General features: G+C 47.3%; 1 protein-coding gene across 6 annotated transcripts in view; it reads right to left on the minus strand.

Annotated features, from left to right (window-relative positions):
- The window catches only part of IQCE (IQ motif containing E), a 53,493-nt gene extending 38,699 nt beyond the window's left edge, over nt 1–14,794 (minus strand). The window contains exons 1-6 of one of the 6 annotated variants that reach the window (XM_030797169.1): nt 14,555–14,794; nt 6,952–6,999; nt 5,112–5,157; nt 2,101–2,229; nt 1,431–1,565; nt 285–355 (exon numbers count right to left, since the gene is read on the minus strand). In XM_030797169.1, the coding sequence (XP_030653029.1) occupies nt 285–355; nt 1,431–1,565; nt 2,101–2,229; nt 5,112–5,157; nt 6,952–6,999; nt 14,555–14,590 (465 nt within the window). In that variant the 5' untranslated portion in view covers nt 14,591–14,794. Of the gene's footprint in view, nt 1–284; nt 356–1,430; nt 1,566–2,100; nt 2,230–5,111; nt 5,158–6,951; nt 7,152–14,554 lie in introns of those variants that run through there. The other 5 variants (XM_030797168.1, XM_030797167.1, XM_030797172.1 and 2 more) reach the window with 5 other exon arrangements.
- Nucleotides 14,795–17,400: the final 2,606 nt, after the last annotated feature.

A 17,400-nucleotide genomic window follows, 5' to 3' on the forward strand; every position in this document is an offset into this window, starting at 1 on the left:
GACCCTGAAGTTACTCTAGTCCTCATCCAGTCTTCCCCATCATGCTGGAGAAGCAGAGCACGGATGGAACATGAGCTCTGCTGCCTTTTATGTGCTGGTGCTACGGCCTTTAACCAGGGACACCAGCTCCTAGGGCACTACGCCACGGCTCAAACTCAGGTTCAACCCTAACGCTCCCGCTCTTCCCATCTGGGCACCTCCCAGCACAGGCACTGCTGTTCTAATGCACTGTTATAGGAAGCTTTCATCGTTTCAAATCAATAGAGAACAAACCGAAATACTACCTTCTTTAACTCAATAATCTCGTCATACATATCTTCTTTTTCTCTGTAGACAGGAGTCCCAGGGACATGACCTAGAGAAAGATAAACAAATCTTTTCAAAGACTATCTAAAAAGTAGAAAGAATTCTTGGCTATACTTTAAGGAAAACCTGGAAGTTAATAACATTTCCTTTTAAAAAAGAAGAAAATAAAAAAGCAAAAATAATTCCATGTTTTCTAGCCTGATCATGATACTTTCCCAAGTAGCAAGAAAACCAGAAATGGTAGATATAGAGAGATGAAGCAAAAAGTAAATAAATAAAGATGTGAAGACTGAGTTTAATGACAGTGAAAGGATGAAAGAAGGGACTCACGGAAGGAGGAGGGACATGTTCAGATTTCAATAGCAAAACAAACAAATACCAAACACAAAAAATTCACAGAGCATCTCAACACCCATTCCAATGTAAAAAGTCAGGCTTATTTTGGTTTTAATTATACTAGTATATTAAACATCTAAATTTCAGCCTAAAAGATAACTCCTAACCAGTAAAAGCAGGAAGGCAATCAATTCCTGGAGTGCAGTGAGGAGGTTTTCAATACACCCTGGAGGCTGTTCTTCCTTAAGGAGGATAGGTGGGAAACACCTGGATAAAGGGAGAGGCCGGGCACGGCGGCTTATGCCTGTAATCCCAGGACTTTGGGAGGCCAAGGTGGGAGGATCACTTGAGTCCAGGAATTTGAGACCAGCCTGGGCAACATAGCGAGATCCCGTCTCTAAAAACAAAAGAGACTAGACAGGAACATAAACACAGAAACAAGCTGATTCTCTCTGCTGCAAATTGGACTTTTCATCATTATTTATTTATTAGTATTTGTTCCTAATATCATTTATTCAATGAATAAATTTAAGTAAGCCTCTATGTTTAGGGAGGGAGGTACAAATGACACCTGGCGAGACGTCCCTGCACCCACGAGGAAAGCTACCTTCTGGGGCAGGTGGGTTTTCGTGAGTCACTGCTCCCACGACCTCCCAAAACCTCCCAGTGATGGAGCTCACGCACAAAGCCAGAGATCCTGCTCTGACGAAGGACGCCTCCAGCCCAGAGACTGTCCTTTCCTTTCTGTTCTTCCTTGGCCTCAGCCTCGCCACCATCAGCATGCTCACCGTTGCTGGCAGAGCGCCTGAGATGTGGCCTCTTCACTCTGAAGGCGTCTGTCAGACAGTCGGGAGTGCCGCCGGGGATGCCAGTCCACGCATGCTCCCAAGTGAGGGGTGAGTTCAGGGCCTGGGTCAGACTTCCTGGTTTGAACGTGCATGGGTTTAATATGACAGATACAAGCACACACAATGGGAGGTTTTGTTTCTAATCAACTTTCCTGGATTGAAGAAAGCTTAATTACTGGTACACACTAGCCGTCAGTGTTGTGCTGGTAAATGGTTAACAACCAGCTCCCAAATATAAATTAATAAAGTCCTGATTACAGTATTTGCCTATTTCCACAGTACAAATATTTCTACCATGTCTAATATCAGGTTGCCAGCATGACACTGACCAGCCCACCAAAATCCTAAGACTATAACAGTTGGCTCTGGCAAGACAACTCACCACTCCCACGCAGAGACCACACGGGGCAAGGGAGGCTAAAGCGCCACTTGGCAAAACCACATTTATGCAAGACATAAAACTACGATGTGTATATTTGATGTCTTCGAGAAAATTAAAGACAATGTAATTTAAACAAGGAATATTAAAAACTCCATCTCAAACCACTCCCTGAAATTTCTCCAATTCTTCTCTCAAGCAGGAAGGGCCTCCAGTGCGACAACCACATACCTGGCTTTGCGGTTCCCAGCCACAGCTTCTGCGGGGTCAGGGACGCTCGGCCGCCCAGAGGCATGCTCCCTGCCGTCTTGAGGGACCTCCAGGAGGCCACTTTTCTCGGCTTAGAGAAATAAGGTGACTCTAGAAAAGCCAACACATGGATTCAGAGGTGCCGCATAGCAACGCGTGAGCTCAATGCATGAGCTTCAGAAAGACAGAAATAGGAAAACAGAACATCCACGAGGGCGGTGACTCTAGTCAAACATTCCGGCAAAAATGAAAAAAGAGTTACTTTACCTATATACTGGCATTTCTCCTTTAACTTTTATTATAAAGAAATAGTATAATGGGGGCCGGGCACGGTGGCTCACACCTGTAATCCCAGCACTTTGGGAGGCTGAGGCGGGCGGATCACGAGGTCAGGAGATCGAGACCATCCTGGCTAACACGGTGAAACCCCGTCTCTACTGAAAATACAAAAAATTAGCCAGGCGTGGTGGCGGGCGCCTGTGGTCCCAGCTACTCGGGAGGCTGAGGCAGGAGAATGGTGTGAACCCAGGAGGAGGAGCTTGTAGTGAGCCGAGATCGCGTCACTGCACTCCAGCCTGGGCAACAGAGTGAGATTCCGTCTCAAAAAAAAAAAAAAAAAAGAAAAAAGAAATAGTATAACGGGGACAAGCATGGTGGCTCATGCCTGTAATACCAATAATACCAATACCCTGGGAGGCTAAGGCAAGATGATCACTTGAGGCCAGGAATCCAAGACCAGCCTGGGCAACACAACAAGACCCTGTCTCTACAAAAAATCTAAAAATTAGCTGGGTGTGGTGGCTCACACCTGTGGTCCCAGCTACTCAAGGGGGCTGAGGCAGGAGGATCTCTTGAGCCCAGGAGGTCGAGGCTACAGTGAGCTATGATCATGCCGCTGCATTCCAGCCTGGGTAACAGGCTTTTCTTTCTCGAAAGAAAAGAAAACAAAAGAAAAGAAAAGAATGGGAAGAATATAATGGGAAATATATGAATTCTACCAACATTTATTATAGTATTTAATGTCTCATCCCCAATTTTTAGAGATATGTATATGTTTTTACATAGTCGCAATCATAGTGAACATATAATTTTGTATCCTTTTTAACAATGTAAATCTTTTTAAATGTCACTACATAGTGACATAGCAATATTTAGAACTTAATATGTAAAATGTCTAAAACAAATGAGAAAAATTATACTTTTTCAGGGCATTCTTGATTTTGCATGAAAGTATGGGAAATGTTTTAAAATTCTTTATCCGAGTTTTACTTCTTTAAGTATAAAAAAGATAATAAATGTATGCAAAAACTAAAGCACTCTTAAAACATTCTTATATATCTTAAATTGCAAAATTTACGTCAGTAGATTCTGAAAATTTAAGTCTAATATGTTCAAAATGTTTAAATTTCTAAGTTTTTCCCATGGTTTCACAATTTGTGGGAAATCTGCCACTGTAACTTTGAATGAGGGAATAAAGATGCAGGGATCCTGACGCATCTTCACTCACCCCAGGACCACAGAACCTCGCCTCCGAGATATTCTCAAGTTCTTTCAAAACGTAAAGATTTAAGTTGTCATTTACACAAGTAAATGAGTAGAAAAAAGCCCCACACATTACATTTCCCTCCTAAGAGTGTGTGGGCTTATCGGCGAGTAGGAAGGGTTCCTCAGGAAAGCATAAAAGCGGGGATAAAAGCGGGGAGGGAAGAAGAGAGGAAGGAGACAGGGTGGTGGAGAGATGCCAGCGTTTGATACTGCCCGGAAAACGACAAACTCGGAAAGCACAAAAACATCATCGCCTGCCTCGCCCTCCTCGCAGAGTGACCAGGACGATGAAAAGTCTCGGAATGTGGTGGAAGCTGCAAACCTACAAGCAGGCTGACCAGGCCTTCAAGAAAAACACTTGCTGAGTGAACAGGACAGACATGGTCCCTACATTCATGACACCGGAAACTTGGAGAAAAACAGGTCCTGAGTGTGAGTCAGGAGGCACCCCCGGTCCTGGCCTTTTACATTTTATCAATTCTCAATTTTCTCCATGGAAGGAGAGAAAAGACATCAAAAATCCAAATTGCTAGGTGATTTCCTTCTAGTGTTTATACTGATTTGTAACATATAACATGCATTCTTTTCTTTGCAGGGATTTACCTTTCTAATTACGTTTTCCTTGGGCTAGTAGCAAAGTTTGTTTATATTCTCTGAGTGCATCATATACTTGACTCAACCTTTGAAATATATGATAAGTGTATATATGTATATAAAACAGACACACATCTACAGATGGCACAGCCAGGGAAGGCCACAGGCTTTGGGGTAGCACAGGACGCTGGCCTAGGATTTACAGGGTCACAAACACGTTCGTACGCACAAGATCGGCACACGGGCTGCTGTACACGAGAGCGGCATTAGAGACAGAGGGGCCTCGGGGCCACCTGGACTAAGCCCACCTCCGCAGCACCCTCCCGGACAGGCAGGGTGGCAAACGCTGCCCTCCTCCTGCTGAGGGTGAGGAAGAACAGAACCCTGGCAGCAAAACAAGCCCAGGACGATCCAAAGGGGGAAAACCGTCCCACCAACTACACCTTCTCAGTAGCTTCGACTCTTAGGAACAAATCCCAGGTCAAAAATCCTTTAACTCTGGCAGCATTCAGAAGAGGTAAGCCTTTGAGAAAGCAAGAAGAAAAAAAAACAAAAGGCCTAGAGGCACTGTCGAGGGGAGACTGGGGAGTTGGTGGCAGCCTCAGCCCTGGGAAAGGGCTCGTCACCCTGGCACCAGCAGGGACTCCACGTGCTCCTGAGACCCCAGCGTGAACCCCAACATGAAAGGGGGAGACTCCAGCGCGAACTGGGAGGGAGACCCCAGCAGGAACGGGGCCAACTGGCTGAGGCGTCAGTTCTCAGCTACCTAAATGTACAAAGCAAATACCCTTCATTCTCTCCAGGACACCAGGGAACGTGGGTGTGAGAGGGAAGGCAGGCCTGGTCATACTTACTTGGCGATGTGGGTGGAGGTTTGTGGAAAGCTTTCCTTTTTGCTTTCTGAAAGAAAGAAGAAATGGCGTAAGGCTTGCTGAGCTCCCACAGTGGTGCATCACAAGACCCTGCCACGTTCAGAAAGGGCCAGGGGTCGTGTAAGAGCAGCAAGAGGATGTGAGTTCACAGGGACGTAAGGAGGGTCCAGGCACAGGACACGCAGGGCCCAATGCAGACCCCAGAAAAATGCACTCACGTCAGTGCTCAGGGCTGGGCTGTCAGAGCACAAGTTCCAATTACAGAAAACCATCGGGCCCGGGCTCCTGATGTTCAGACTGAGGGTCCCACACAAATGGCGGATCTGCCCCCACCCAAACCGCCCGCACGGCCAGCTCGGGAGCCCAGCGCACCTCTGTCCACTCAGGTGGAGGTGCTGAGATGAATCCCTGCAGATAAGTCAACTGCAAAGCCCACTAAGGAAGAAGGCCCAGCAAAGGGAGACCCTGTCTGGAAGGTGGTCTCCTGTGACAACCACGATAGAAAACACAGAATGGGGTCCAGATCTCACAGAACGGGGTCCAGATCTCACAGAACGGGGTCCAGATCTGGTTCCACCACTTACTACGGGGTGAGTGTCCCATATCCGAAATGCTTGGGACCAAGAGTGTTTCAGATTTGCGAATATTTGCATCCATATAATGAAGTATCTTGGGGATGGGACCCAAGTCTAAACACGAAATTCATTTATGTTTCATATATACCTTATACCCATAGTGCAAAAATAATTTTATATTGTGTTTTTAATAACTTTGTGCATGAAACAAAGCTTGTGTGAAGTACTTAAGTGTGGAATTTCCCACTTGTGGCCTCATGGGGGTGCTCAAAAAGTTTCCATTTTTGGAGCATTTTGGATTTCAGATTAGAGACACTCAACCTGTCGTGCCGTGGCCTGGGGAAGATGCTGCCATGCTTCCAACCTTAACTTACTCATCACCTTGCACTAGACCCAGCAGGTAAGGGTACCGCGGCCAGGTTTCCTCACTTCCCCCCCAGCAGAAACAGTGAGCCCCATGCTCTGCGCGGGGGGGATTTTCCCCGGGACTTGGTTTGGATCCCTCCTCCTCTGGGGAGCATCAGGAGAGCATCCCCTGCCCTCTGTGACATGGAGGGAAAATCCTTAACTTTGCAGACAGAGGTCTCTGGAGGGAGACAGTGGAGCTGAGGCTCCCCCTTGAGTCCACAGAGCAAACATGGAATCGAGATCTGCTGGCGCCAGGTTCGTTCTGCTGGCTGTAGTTTTGCTAGATCTGCGTCTGCAGTAAGAAAAGCTTTTTTTGCTCATACACGATAAGAGCAATTGGCACGCTTCCTTTTCTACCCAGCACAGCTTGCCAAACAAACCCAAAGCCCTGGCCGGGGCCACAGTGTGCCACCGGGCCATCAGACACCGCTCCTGCCCCTCTCCCTTCCGAGCTGGGAGGCCAGGCAGTAGTTCAGCTTGGGATGGCGGCTGCCCAGGTCTGCCTTCTCCCATCGGGTCCTTCCGACGGCATTAGCAGGGGCTCTCCTCCTCCCCTCAAGTATCAGGATGAGGGCGTGGGGTACAGGGCAAAACCAGCTGCTGGCCAGGGACTAGCAATCTGCCTCACGTGAGCCCTGCTCAGGATTCACGTCCAGATAAAAGTTTTAAAGTTATCACCACAGGTATTTAAACCTAACTAAGGGCTGGAAACTTTTCAAACACCCAGGAGCATTCGGAATATGCATTCCAGCTCTCGACACAGTATTGTGGAGAACGGCCTATTTTATGCATCCGAGTGCAGTCTGCAAGGGCAGCGCAACCAGCCCAGCGGCACTCACCGTCTCCACGTCAGAGTCAAAGGTGACTGCGGACAGACTGTCATCTCCCTGGAGGAAGAGAGGCAAACACTGTAACTCCACGGCACCTGCAGGGCTTCCGACCATCACGTTTACAAAAGCGAAAACAGCCCGTCCACAGCTGCTGAAACAGAAACTCCAGAAATCCAGCTCCGAGGCCACTCAGAACACTCCAGCTGGGCAGCAGCCAGTTCCTCAGTCTCATCAGAAGGAATGGGTGGGTGGGGGGAACAAAACACAAAACGCCGCCCAGAAGGCGTGCAAATGTCTGCAAATCTAGTAACACTATTTCCCACAGAATTGTGTCTTGACAAAGAAAAACAAAACCAGTTCTTGCTGAAAGCATTTCATTTTTACATAAATGTTCTCACTCTTATTCATCTTTACATCAAAGCACAACGAATCTGTGACTGTCTCCTGGAAAGAACTGGTGAGAGTCATCTTTTAAAAAGCAAACTCGGCCTGGGCAACATGGCGAGACACTGTCTCTACAAAAAAAATCTTAAAAATTTAAAAAATAAGCCAGGCTGTGGTTGCACACACCTGTAGTCCCAGCTACTCGGGCGTCTGAGGTGGGAGGATCGCTTGAGCCCAGGAGGTTGAGGCTGCAGTGAGCCATAACCATGCCACTGCACTGCAGCCTGGGCAACAGAGCAAGACCCCAGCTCAAAAAAAAAAAAAAAACATGAAAACTAACAAAAACCAAAACATATGCATTACAATGAGAAGGCATTTGGGCCTATAAAGGCTCTTGCCTTATTCCGGTGACTTTGTCCTGGTCCAGGGAATGAAATAAAACTTGCACTGTCTGATGTCAGCACTAGGATGGCAAAAAAAAAAAAAAAAAAAGGAAGCTTTTTGAAGACAAAAATGTTTCTGTATTAACTCACTCACTCAAATTGAAATCCAAAAAGAGAAGCATAAAATGTTTAAAGTCACTCAGAAGATCATATGTGTGCTTTCCAATGCGGACACTGCAAGTTAGAGCTGAATGCCCCATTATGAACCAATAGTGCTACAGCTTGGGATGGAGGTGATGACATTTGTGCCACCTGTCCCTGGTATAGCTGAGTCCATGTAGTATCATAATGGTATGCTACTGCATTCTGAAAAGCAAACGTATTTTCTACAAGGTTAATAGTACATGAAGCGCCAATTTTGCTAGCAGTGTGAAACTGTAGAGACGGGGTTTCACTGTGTTAGCCAGGATGGTCTCGATCTCCTGACCTCGTTTTCTTTTTGCCATCCTAGTGCTGACGTCAGACAGTGCAAGTTTTATTTCATTCCCTGGACCAGGACAAAGTCACTGGAATAAGAAACTGTACTAGAAATACCTGGCTGCATGATAACCTGGATAAGGTGCAACTACAATGAGCCGGTTGCCCTGAACACAGACAGGCCAGGGCATAAGTGCAGTGTGACTGCATTTCGAGGGGCAAAGTTAAGACGGTGCATTCCAAATAAATGGAACCTTTAAAAAAATCAGCCATTGACTGAAATTTTTTATATCATTTTTATATCACCTATTTAAGGTAACCTTTTAATGCATAAACAGCATATGACAATTATAGAGAGAAGTTTTCCTTTAGCAAAGTGTATTAAAATTATGTACAAAATTGAGGAAGGGCAGGCTGGGAACTGGACACACAGGTTAGTGGGGGATCAGAAAAGCCAAATCAGCCCTGGGCATCGCAAGGACGTGCCTGCAGAGGACAGAGGGGAAACTGCAGAAAACTGTCTAGAAAAGCAGCAGCAACTTTCTCTGTAAACATCTGTCATTATTCCTTGCTGTGAATAAAATCTTGAAGACTTTTTGAATGACCTGAAATTCAACAAAGGAATGAGATTTTATGTATAGTAAACAAAATGCATTGATCTCACCCACAATGGCTGCCCTCTCCACCACTCCCTTCCAGCTGTGCTGCCTCCAGCCTGCCGGTCATAGTGCAGGGAAGAGGTGAAACGCAGTCAGGACCGGAAATCACACAACAGCCCAAGGATCCACGACACCAGTCAGCAGAATACAACCATACACAGCACACACACACACACACGCACGCACGCACACTCACGCATGCACCTGAAATCACACAACAGTCCAAGGACCCATGCCTCCAGTCAGCAGAATACAACCATACACAGCATACACACACACAAACACGCACGCACACACACACATTCACACATGCACACACACGCATGCACCTGAAATCACACAACAGTCTAGTCAGCAGAATACAACCATACAGCACACACACACACGCACACACACACACATGCATGCACACACACAAAATGGCCAATCCGTTCCGCCTCCTTCAAGCACTATCTGAGGTTGCCACTTATTTCCACACTAGGTTAAGCTCATTCAGCCTGTGTCAGGGTGGCTATAACAGAATAAATGGGGTGGCTTCACACTGAAATTAACTGTCTCAGTTTGGGAGGCTGGAAGTCCAGAATCAAGGTGTTGGCAGGGCCAAGCACCTAACAGACAGGACAGCGAGGCAGAAGATCAATGAACAGTTAGAAAGACTTGATCAGCAGACACTAAAAACCTAACAGACATTTACAGAACACCCCACTCAACAACAGCAGAATACACATTCTACTCAAGTGTACATTAAACATAAAGCAGACCATAGGCCACAAAAAAGCCTCAATGAATTAAAAGAGAAAATCATTCAAAGTATATTCTTCTACAATAAGGAAAACTAGAAATCAACAAAAGAAAGGAATTCACAAATGTATAGATTTTTTTTTTTTGAGACAGAACCTCGCCCTGTCGCCCAGGTTGGAGTGCAGTTGTGCAATCTCAGCTCACTGCCACCTCCACCTCCCGGGTACAAGCGATTCTCCTGCCTCAGCCTCCTGAGTAGCTGGGATTACAGGCGCCGCCACCACGCCTGGATAATTTTTGTATTTTTAGTAGAAATAGGGTTATATTCACTATGTTGGCCAGGCTGGTATCGAACTCCTGACCTCGGGTGATCCGCCCACCTCAGCCTCCCAAAGTGCTGGGACTATAGGTGTGAGCCACTGTGCCTGGCCTGGATATTAAACAACAAATTCCTAAATAATTAATGGGTCTAAGATGAAATCACAAGGGAAATTTAAAAATATCTTAGATGAGTGAAATTTTTTTTTTTTTTTGAGGCAGAGTCTTGCTCTGTTGTTCAGGCTGGGGTGCAATGGCACGATCTTGGCTCACCACAACCTCCGCCTCCCAGGTTAAAGCAATTCTCCTGCCTCAGCCTCCTGAGTAGCTGGGACTACAGGCATGCACCACCATGTCCGGCTAATTTTTTTTTGTATTTTTAGTAGAGATGGAGTTTCACTATGTTGGCCAGGCTGGTCTTGAACTCCTGACTTCGTGATCCACCCACCTCGCCTCCCAAAGTGCTGGGATTACAGGCGTGAGGTACTGTGCCCGGCTGATGAGTGAATTTTTTTTTTTTTTTTTTTTTTTGAGAAGGAGTCTTGCTCGTCGCCCAGGCTGGAGTGCAGTGGCGCAATCTCGGCTCACTACAAGCTCCGCCTCCCGGGTTCACGCCATTCTTCTGCCTCAACCTCCCAAGTAGCTGGGACTACAGGTGCCTGCCACCACACCTGGCTAATTTTTTGTATTTTTAGTAGAGATGGGGTTTCACTGTGTTAGCCAGGATGGTCTCCATCTCCTGACCTCGTGATCCGCCCGCCTCGGCCTCCCAAAGTGAGTGAATTTTAAAAATCAAAATTTATGGGATGTACCTAAAGCAGGGCTCAAAGAGAAACATACAGCTGTAAATGTCTATATTTTAAAAAGATCACATCAAATAAATAACCTAATCTTCCACCTTAAAAAACAAAAGCAGGGCCGGGTGTGGTGGCTCACGCCTGTAATCCCAGCACTGTGGGACTCAAAGCCCAGGAGTTCAAAACCAGCCTCGGCAACATGGAGAAACCCTGTACACACACACACACACACACACACAGACTACAAAAAATTAGCTGGGCATCATGGCACATGTCTGTGGTCCCAACTACACAGGAGACTGAGGTGGGAGAATCACCTGGGTCCGGGAAGTTGAGGCTGCAGTGAGCCATGATCGCACCACTGCACTCCAGCCACAAAGAAACAAAAGCAGGCTGAGCACTGTGGCTTGTGCCTGTAATCCCAACACTTTGGGAGGCCGAGGAGGGAGGACTGCTTGAGCCCAGAAGTTCGAGACCAGCCTGGGTGACAGAGTAACACCCAGTGTTGACAAAAAATTTAAAAAATTTGCCAGGCATGGTGGCACATGCCTGTAGTCCCAGCTACTTGGGAGGCCGAGGCAGGAGGATCACTGAAGCCCAGGTGTATGAGGCTGCAGGGAGTTGTGATTGTGCCACTGCTCTCTAGCATGGACAACAGAGTGAGGTTCTGTCTCTGAAAAACAAAAACAAGTAATCAAAAACACAAAAGCCGTGTTTAGAGGGCAATTTGTAGCTGTAAATGCCTATATTTAAAAAAAAAGAAAGATCTCAAGGCAATAATCCAATAATCTAAACTTCCTCCTTCAGAACCAGGAGACAGAAAACTAAACTCCAGGAAGTAAAAGAAAGGAATAAAAATTACAGTGAATAAATGAAATAGAGAATAGAAACAATAGAAAAATCAACGAAACCAAAAGTTGGTTCTTTGAAAAGATCAACAAAACTGACAAACCTTTAGCCAAGAAAAAAACCCAAAGACACGAAATTACCAAAATACAGGGGGGGAAAAAAAAAGAAGGGCCTCACTGCTGACCTTATAGAAATAAAGAAACACCCAGAACCACATGGTCTCGCTGGTGAAGTCTATCAAACATTTAAAGAGAAATTAACACCAATCCTTCACAAACCCTTCTAAAAAACAGAAAAGAAGGAAATGCTTCCCAATTAATTCTATGAGACCTATATTACCCTGATACTAAAAGCAGACAAAGAAATATCACAAGAAAACAACACTATAGACCAACATTCTTTATGAATACAGTTGCAAAAATCCTCAACAAAATGCTAGTAGGCATGAAAAGAATTTTATATATATATATATATGTACCCTAATTGGTACTGGTATATATTTATATGCACGCACACACACACACACACACACACCCAAAGACCAAGAATGAAAGATTGGTTTAACATACAAAAATCAGTCAATATTCCATATTAATAGAATGAAGAAAAAGAAACATATGATTTTCTCAAAAGATATAGAAGGTACATGTGACAAAATCTAATATTCATGATAAAGATATTCAATAATCTATGAAGAGAATTTCCTCAACCTAGTAAGTGGCATCTACAAAAATCCAGTGCAACACAATATTTAGTGTGAGGAAGATGGAATGTTTCCCTTCTAATATCAGCAGCAAGACAAGGCTGTCCTTTCTCATCACTTCAATTCAAATTATACTTGAGTCTCTAGCCAGGATATTAATGTGAGAAAAGTAAATAAAAGGCATTCAGATTGAAAAGAAAGAAGTAAAACTACCTCTATTCACAGACAACATGATTTTATACATAGAAAATCCTAATGAATCTACTAAAAAACTAGTAAACATAATAAATGAGTTCAGCAAGTTTGCAGGATATGAGATTCATAAAAAATATTATTGTATATATTAGCAGTAAATAAGCTGAAATGAAGTTAAGAAAATTCAATATACAATAACATCAAAAAGCATAAAATACTTAGGAATAAATTTAACAAAAGCATAGCCTTTGTACACTGAAAAATATAAACCATTGTTGAAAGAAATTAAAGATCTACATAGGGCCGGGAGCAGAGGCTCACGCCTGTAATCCCAGCACTTTGGGAGGCCGAGGCAGGTGGATCACCTGAGGTCAGGAGTTAGAGACCAGCCTGGCCAACATGGTGAAACCCCATCTCTACTAAAAATACAAAAATTAGCTGGGCGTGGTGGCAGGCGCCTGTAGTCCCAGCTACTCAGGAGGCTGAGGCATGAGAATCGCCTGAATCTGGGAGGCGGAGGTTGCAGTGATCTGAGATGGCACCATTGCACTCCAGCCTGGGTGGCAAAGCGAGACTCTTTTTTTCTTTTCTTTTTTCTTTTTTTTTTTTCTTGGAGATGGAGTCTTGCTCTGTTGCCAGACTGCAGTGCAGTGGCAAGATCTTGGCTCACTGCAAGCTGCACCTCCTGGGTTCACACCATTCTCCTGCCTCAGCCTCCCAAGTAGATGGGACTACAGGCGCCCGCCACCACGCCCAGCTAATTTTTTGTATTTTTAGTAGAGACGGGGTTTCACTATGTTAGCCAGGATGGTCTCGATCTCCTGACCTCGTGATCCGCTGCCTCAGCCTCCCAAAGTGCTGGGATTACAGGCATGAGCCACCGTGCCCGGCCAAGAGACTCCGTCTTAAAAAAATAATAAAAAAAAATAATATGCGCGAATTATTTTTATAATCACAACAAGCAGTTCTGTTCTTACAGATGAAGAAGGAGTAACTGAAGGCCAGTGTAGACAGGCAGGCCCTCCAGATGAGACTGGACTTGGTGCCCTGGGGAACAAGCAGGCAACTTCAGCTGCTCCAAGTTGGCCAGCAGCACCAAGCTCCTACTGCGGGTGCAGATGTACTGAGCCCTGTGGTCTCCTTAGGAGGAAGCAAGGTGAGCACAGTTCCCTTGATGTGAAACCTTCCAAAGGCTTCCTCTGTTTCTCCAATAAAATCCAAATTCCCTGCATGGCCAGCAGGACTCCCCATAATCAGGCTCATGCCCATCTTCTGTTCAGGCTCCTTGCCCGCGTCCCAAAGGGCTTTCTCTTTTTTTTGAGACAGGGCCTCACCCTGTTGCCCAGGCTGGAGGGCCGTGATATGATCACAGTTCACTGTAGCCTCCACCTCCTGGGCTCAAGCGATCCTCCCACCTCAGCCTCCTGAGTAGTTGGGACTACAGGCAGGCACCACCGCAGCTCGGCTAATGTGATGGTTTTATTTTCTGCACAGCACTTCTCACTTTCTGACATGATCTTAATTACCTGTTTATTACCTTGTCCCTCCGCCCCCCCCCCAATGGAATGCAGCTTATTCCCGTGTCTCTAACACACAGTAGGTGTTTACCGGGCAAAGGAACTACCTAGGGCCCGTGCACCCTCGCCCTGGGGAGTACATCGGGCCCCATCCTCCTCCAGGAAGCCTCCTCTGACCAAGCTGGGTTCCCAGACCCTGGGGCTGCCTCCCTCCTACCCCGACGGCTTGGGGCCACACGGGATCCGTGGATCTGGCCTTGGATCGGGGGTGCCCGGAGGCACTTACACCGTGGGTTCCATCACCTGCGGGCCGCAGGATCGCAGGCGCCCAGAGGCGAGGCCGCGGCGTCCCGGAGAGCTTCCTGGAAGCGGCGGCCTCTGCGAAAGAGGGCGCGGGCGAGGCTGCAGGCGGCGCAGGGCCTGCAGCGCGCTCTTGTGAGGTAACAATAATGGCAGCTGTCACCCGGCCGTGCGCCCCATCCTCACGCCCCGGGCCGGCCCCCGCGCGGGACTCCGGGGCTGCAGGCGACAGGGACGATCCGAGGCCTCGCGGACACCCGCCCGGCCTCGCCCCCTCGCCCGTTCTTACCGTCTCCGAGGCCGGCTCCCCGGTGCCCAGGAACATGGTGGCGGCGCTGCCCGGCCGCCCCTCAGGGCTGCGGGATCGGGCGTCCGGGTCTGGGGATCTGCGGGCAGCCCTGGCCGCCTGCAGCCTCGAGGCCTTCCCTAGCGCCGGCCCGCGACCCCGCTGCCATGGCAACCAGGCCGCCGACCCGCCGATCCCGGTTAGCGACCTTCGTTCCCCCTGGGGCGACCATGCGCTTGCGCAGAGTCCGCGGGCGCCAGCCGGCCGACCAGGAGCGCTCCCGGAGTTCCCGGGGCGGAGCGCGGGGCTGAGAGGGGGAAAAAAACCGGCCGGGCGCAGTGGCTCGCGTCTGTAATCCCAACACTTTGGGAGCCTGAGGCAGGAGATTCAATTGAGCCCAGGAGTTTGATACCAGCCTGGGCAATGTAGCGAGACCTCGTCTCTCGAAAATTAAAATAAAATAAAAATAAAAGCCAGGCATGGTGGTGCACTGAGGTGGGAGGATCGCTTGGAGCCCAGGAGGTCGAGGCTGCAGTGAGCTATGATCGCACCACTGCAGTCCAGCCTGGGCGACAGAGCAAGACCCTGTCTCAATCAAACACACATACATAATAAACTTTAGTGTGCCTTCAGGGTCTCATCCAGGGCGCTTTGCTCTCCGTACTCCCTGTGCATAAGTACCCCTTGCCACTCTCCCATCCTTGGGCTTCGCAAACTTCTTGCCCTTCTCTTATCTAATTATAGAGCCAGCGCCTATCTACGACCTTTCATATGTGATTCTGAATTCCACAAACTTCCTAAAGCCTTTCACAACTCATTTGAAGGCCAGACCAGTCGTAACCGTAACTCCCCGGGAGGAAAACTCTGAGCTGAGGCTATTTATAGTGCTTATTTATCCCATGGGGTGTACATGAGTGAGTTTCACTGAATAACATTTTTTTTTTTTTTTTGACGGAGTCTTGCTCTGTGGCCCAGGCTGGAGTGCAGTGGTGCGATCTCGGCTCACTGCAACATCTGCCTCTTGGGTTCAAGCGATTCTCCTGCCTCAGCTACCCGAGTAGCTGGGACTACAGGTGCGTGCCACCACGCCCAGCTAATTTTTGTGTTTTTAGTAGAGACAGGGTTTCACCACCTTGGCAAGGATGGTCTCACTCTCTTGACCTCGTGATCCGCCCGCCTCCGCCTCCTAAAGTGCTGGGATTACAGGAGTGAGCCACTGCGCCCGGCCCTGAATAACTATTAATACGTTTAATTATGGAGCATGTGTCACACTCTGCTGATAATCTCATATTTAATGTACATGTGCCATGTCACATTTCTAAAATCTGAACAGTTCTGAATTCTGAAAAAACATTTGTCTCCAAAAGTTTGAGATAAGAAATTGTGGACTTGGGCCAGGCGCGGTGGTGGCTCACGCCCGTAATCCCAGCACTTTGGGAGTCTAGGGTGGGTGGATCACTTGAGGTCAGGAGTTTGAGACCAGCCTGACCAATATGGTGAAACCCTGTCTCTACTAAAAATACAAAAATTAGCCAGGGGTCGTGGGTGCCTATAGTCCCAGCTACTCGGGAGGCTGAGACAGGAGAATTGCTTGAACCTGGGAGGTGGAGGTTGCAGTGAGCTGAGATCACACCACTGCACTCCAGCCTGGACATCAGAGCGAGACTCCAACTCAAAAAAAAAAAAAAAAATTGTGGACCTGTACAATTTGGAGCCAGACTGCTTGGGTTCAAATCCAAACTGTGACAATCCAGTAGCTGTAAGGCCTTATGAGTTAGCCTCTCTGTGTCTCAGTTTCCTCATCTGATGGGCTGGTAGTGGTACTCTCCTACAGTTGCTGTAGAATCATACGAGTTTACAGTAAGTGAAGTACTTAGCACAGTGCTGTTGTTGAGTTTTCTTTTCTCCACAATTACCTAACTGGGTGAATATTAGTATCTCATTTCGCAGTGAGGAACCAAATTTCAGGGAAGATAACTGTGCATTTCAAACTTTTTCACATATGTATTTCTAAGGCTGTATGTGTGTGTGTGTGCAGGGGGCATGCAAGCATCAGGGAAGTTGCTTTTCCAAGGTTACCCAGCACGGCTGGGCGAGTTGGCTCACACCAGTAGTCCCAGCACTTTGGGAGGCCTAGGTGGGCAGATCACCTAAAGTCAGGAGTTCGAGACCAGCCTGGCCAACATGGTGAAACTCTGTCTCTACTAAAAATACAAAAATTAGCTGGGTGTGGTGGCAGGCACCTGTAATCCCAGCCACTCGGGAGGCTGAGGCAGGAGAATCGCTTGAACCCAGGAGGTGGAGGTTGCAGTGAGCCAAGATTGAGCCATTGCACTCCAGTCTGGGCAAAAAGAGTGACACTCCGTCTCCATAAATAAATAAATAAAATAAAGGTGACCCAGCAAAGTCAGTGCTTTTAAATTTTTAAATTTTAATATCCATAGGAATTCTGCTTTGTTTCCTAAATCTGCTGTTTGCTCCCAACAATCTTGCTATAAAACAATGCTTTGGGAACATGAGCCTTGTCTATCCACGGGCTTTGAGACTCTCGAACACGCAGTTGGTGTTTTGAACTCAATTTTTTGGACCTAGTTTTTCTGCCTGTTTGCTTTCTTAAAACACAGGGTCTTGCTCTGTTGCCCAGGCTGGAGTGCCGTGGCAGGATCACAGCTCACTGCAGACTTGATCTTCTGGGCTCAAGCGATCCTCTCACCTCAACCTCCGGAGTAGCTGGGACCACAGGCGCATGCTACGAGGTCTGGCTGATTTTCTTTTTTTTTTTTTTTGAGACGGAGTCTCGCCCTGTAGCCCAGGCTGGAGTGCAGTGGCACCATCTCGGCTCACTGCAA

The sequence above is a fragment of the Nomascus leucogenys genome, chromosome 17 (assembly GCF_006542625.1).
Source record: "Nomascus leucogenys isolate Asia chromosome 17, Asia_NLE_v1, whole genome shotgun sequence".
Classification (NCBI taxonomy): Eukaryota; Metazoa; Chordata; class Mammalia; order Primates; family Hylobatidae; genus Nomascus; species Nomascus leucogenys.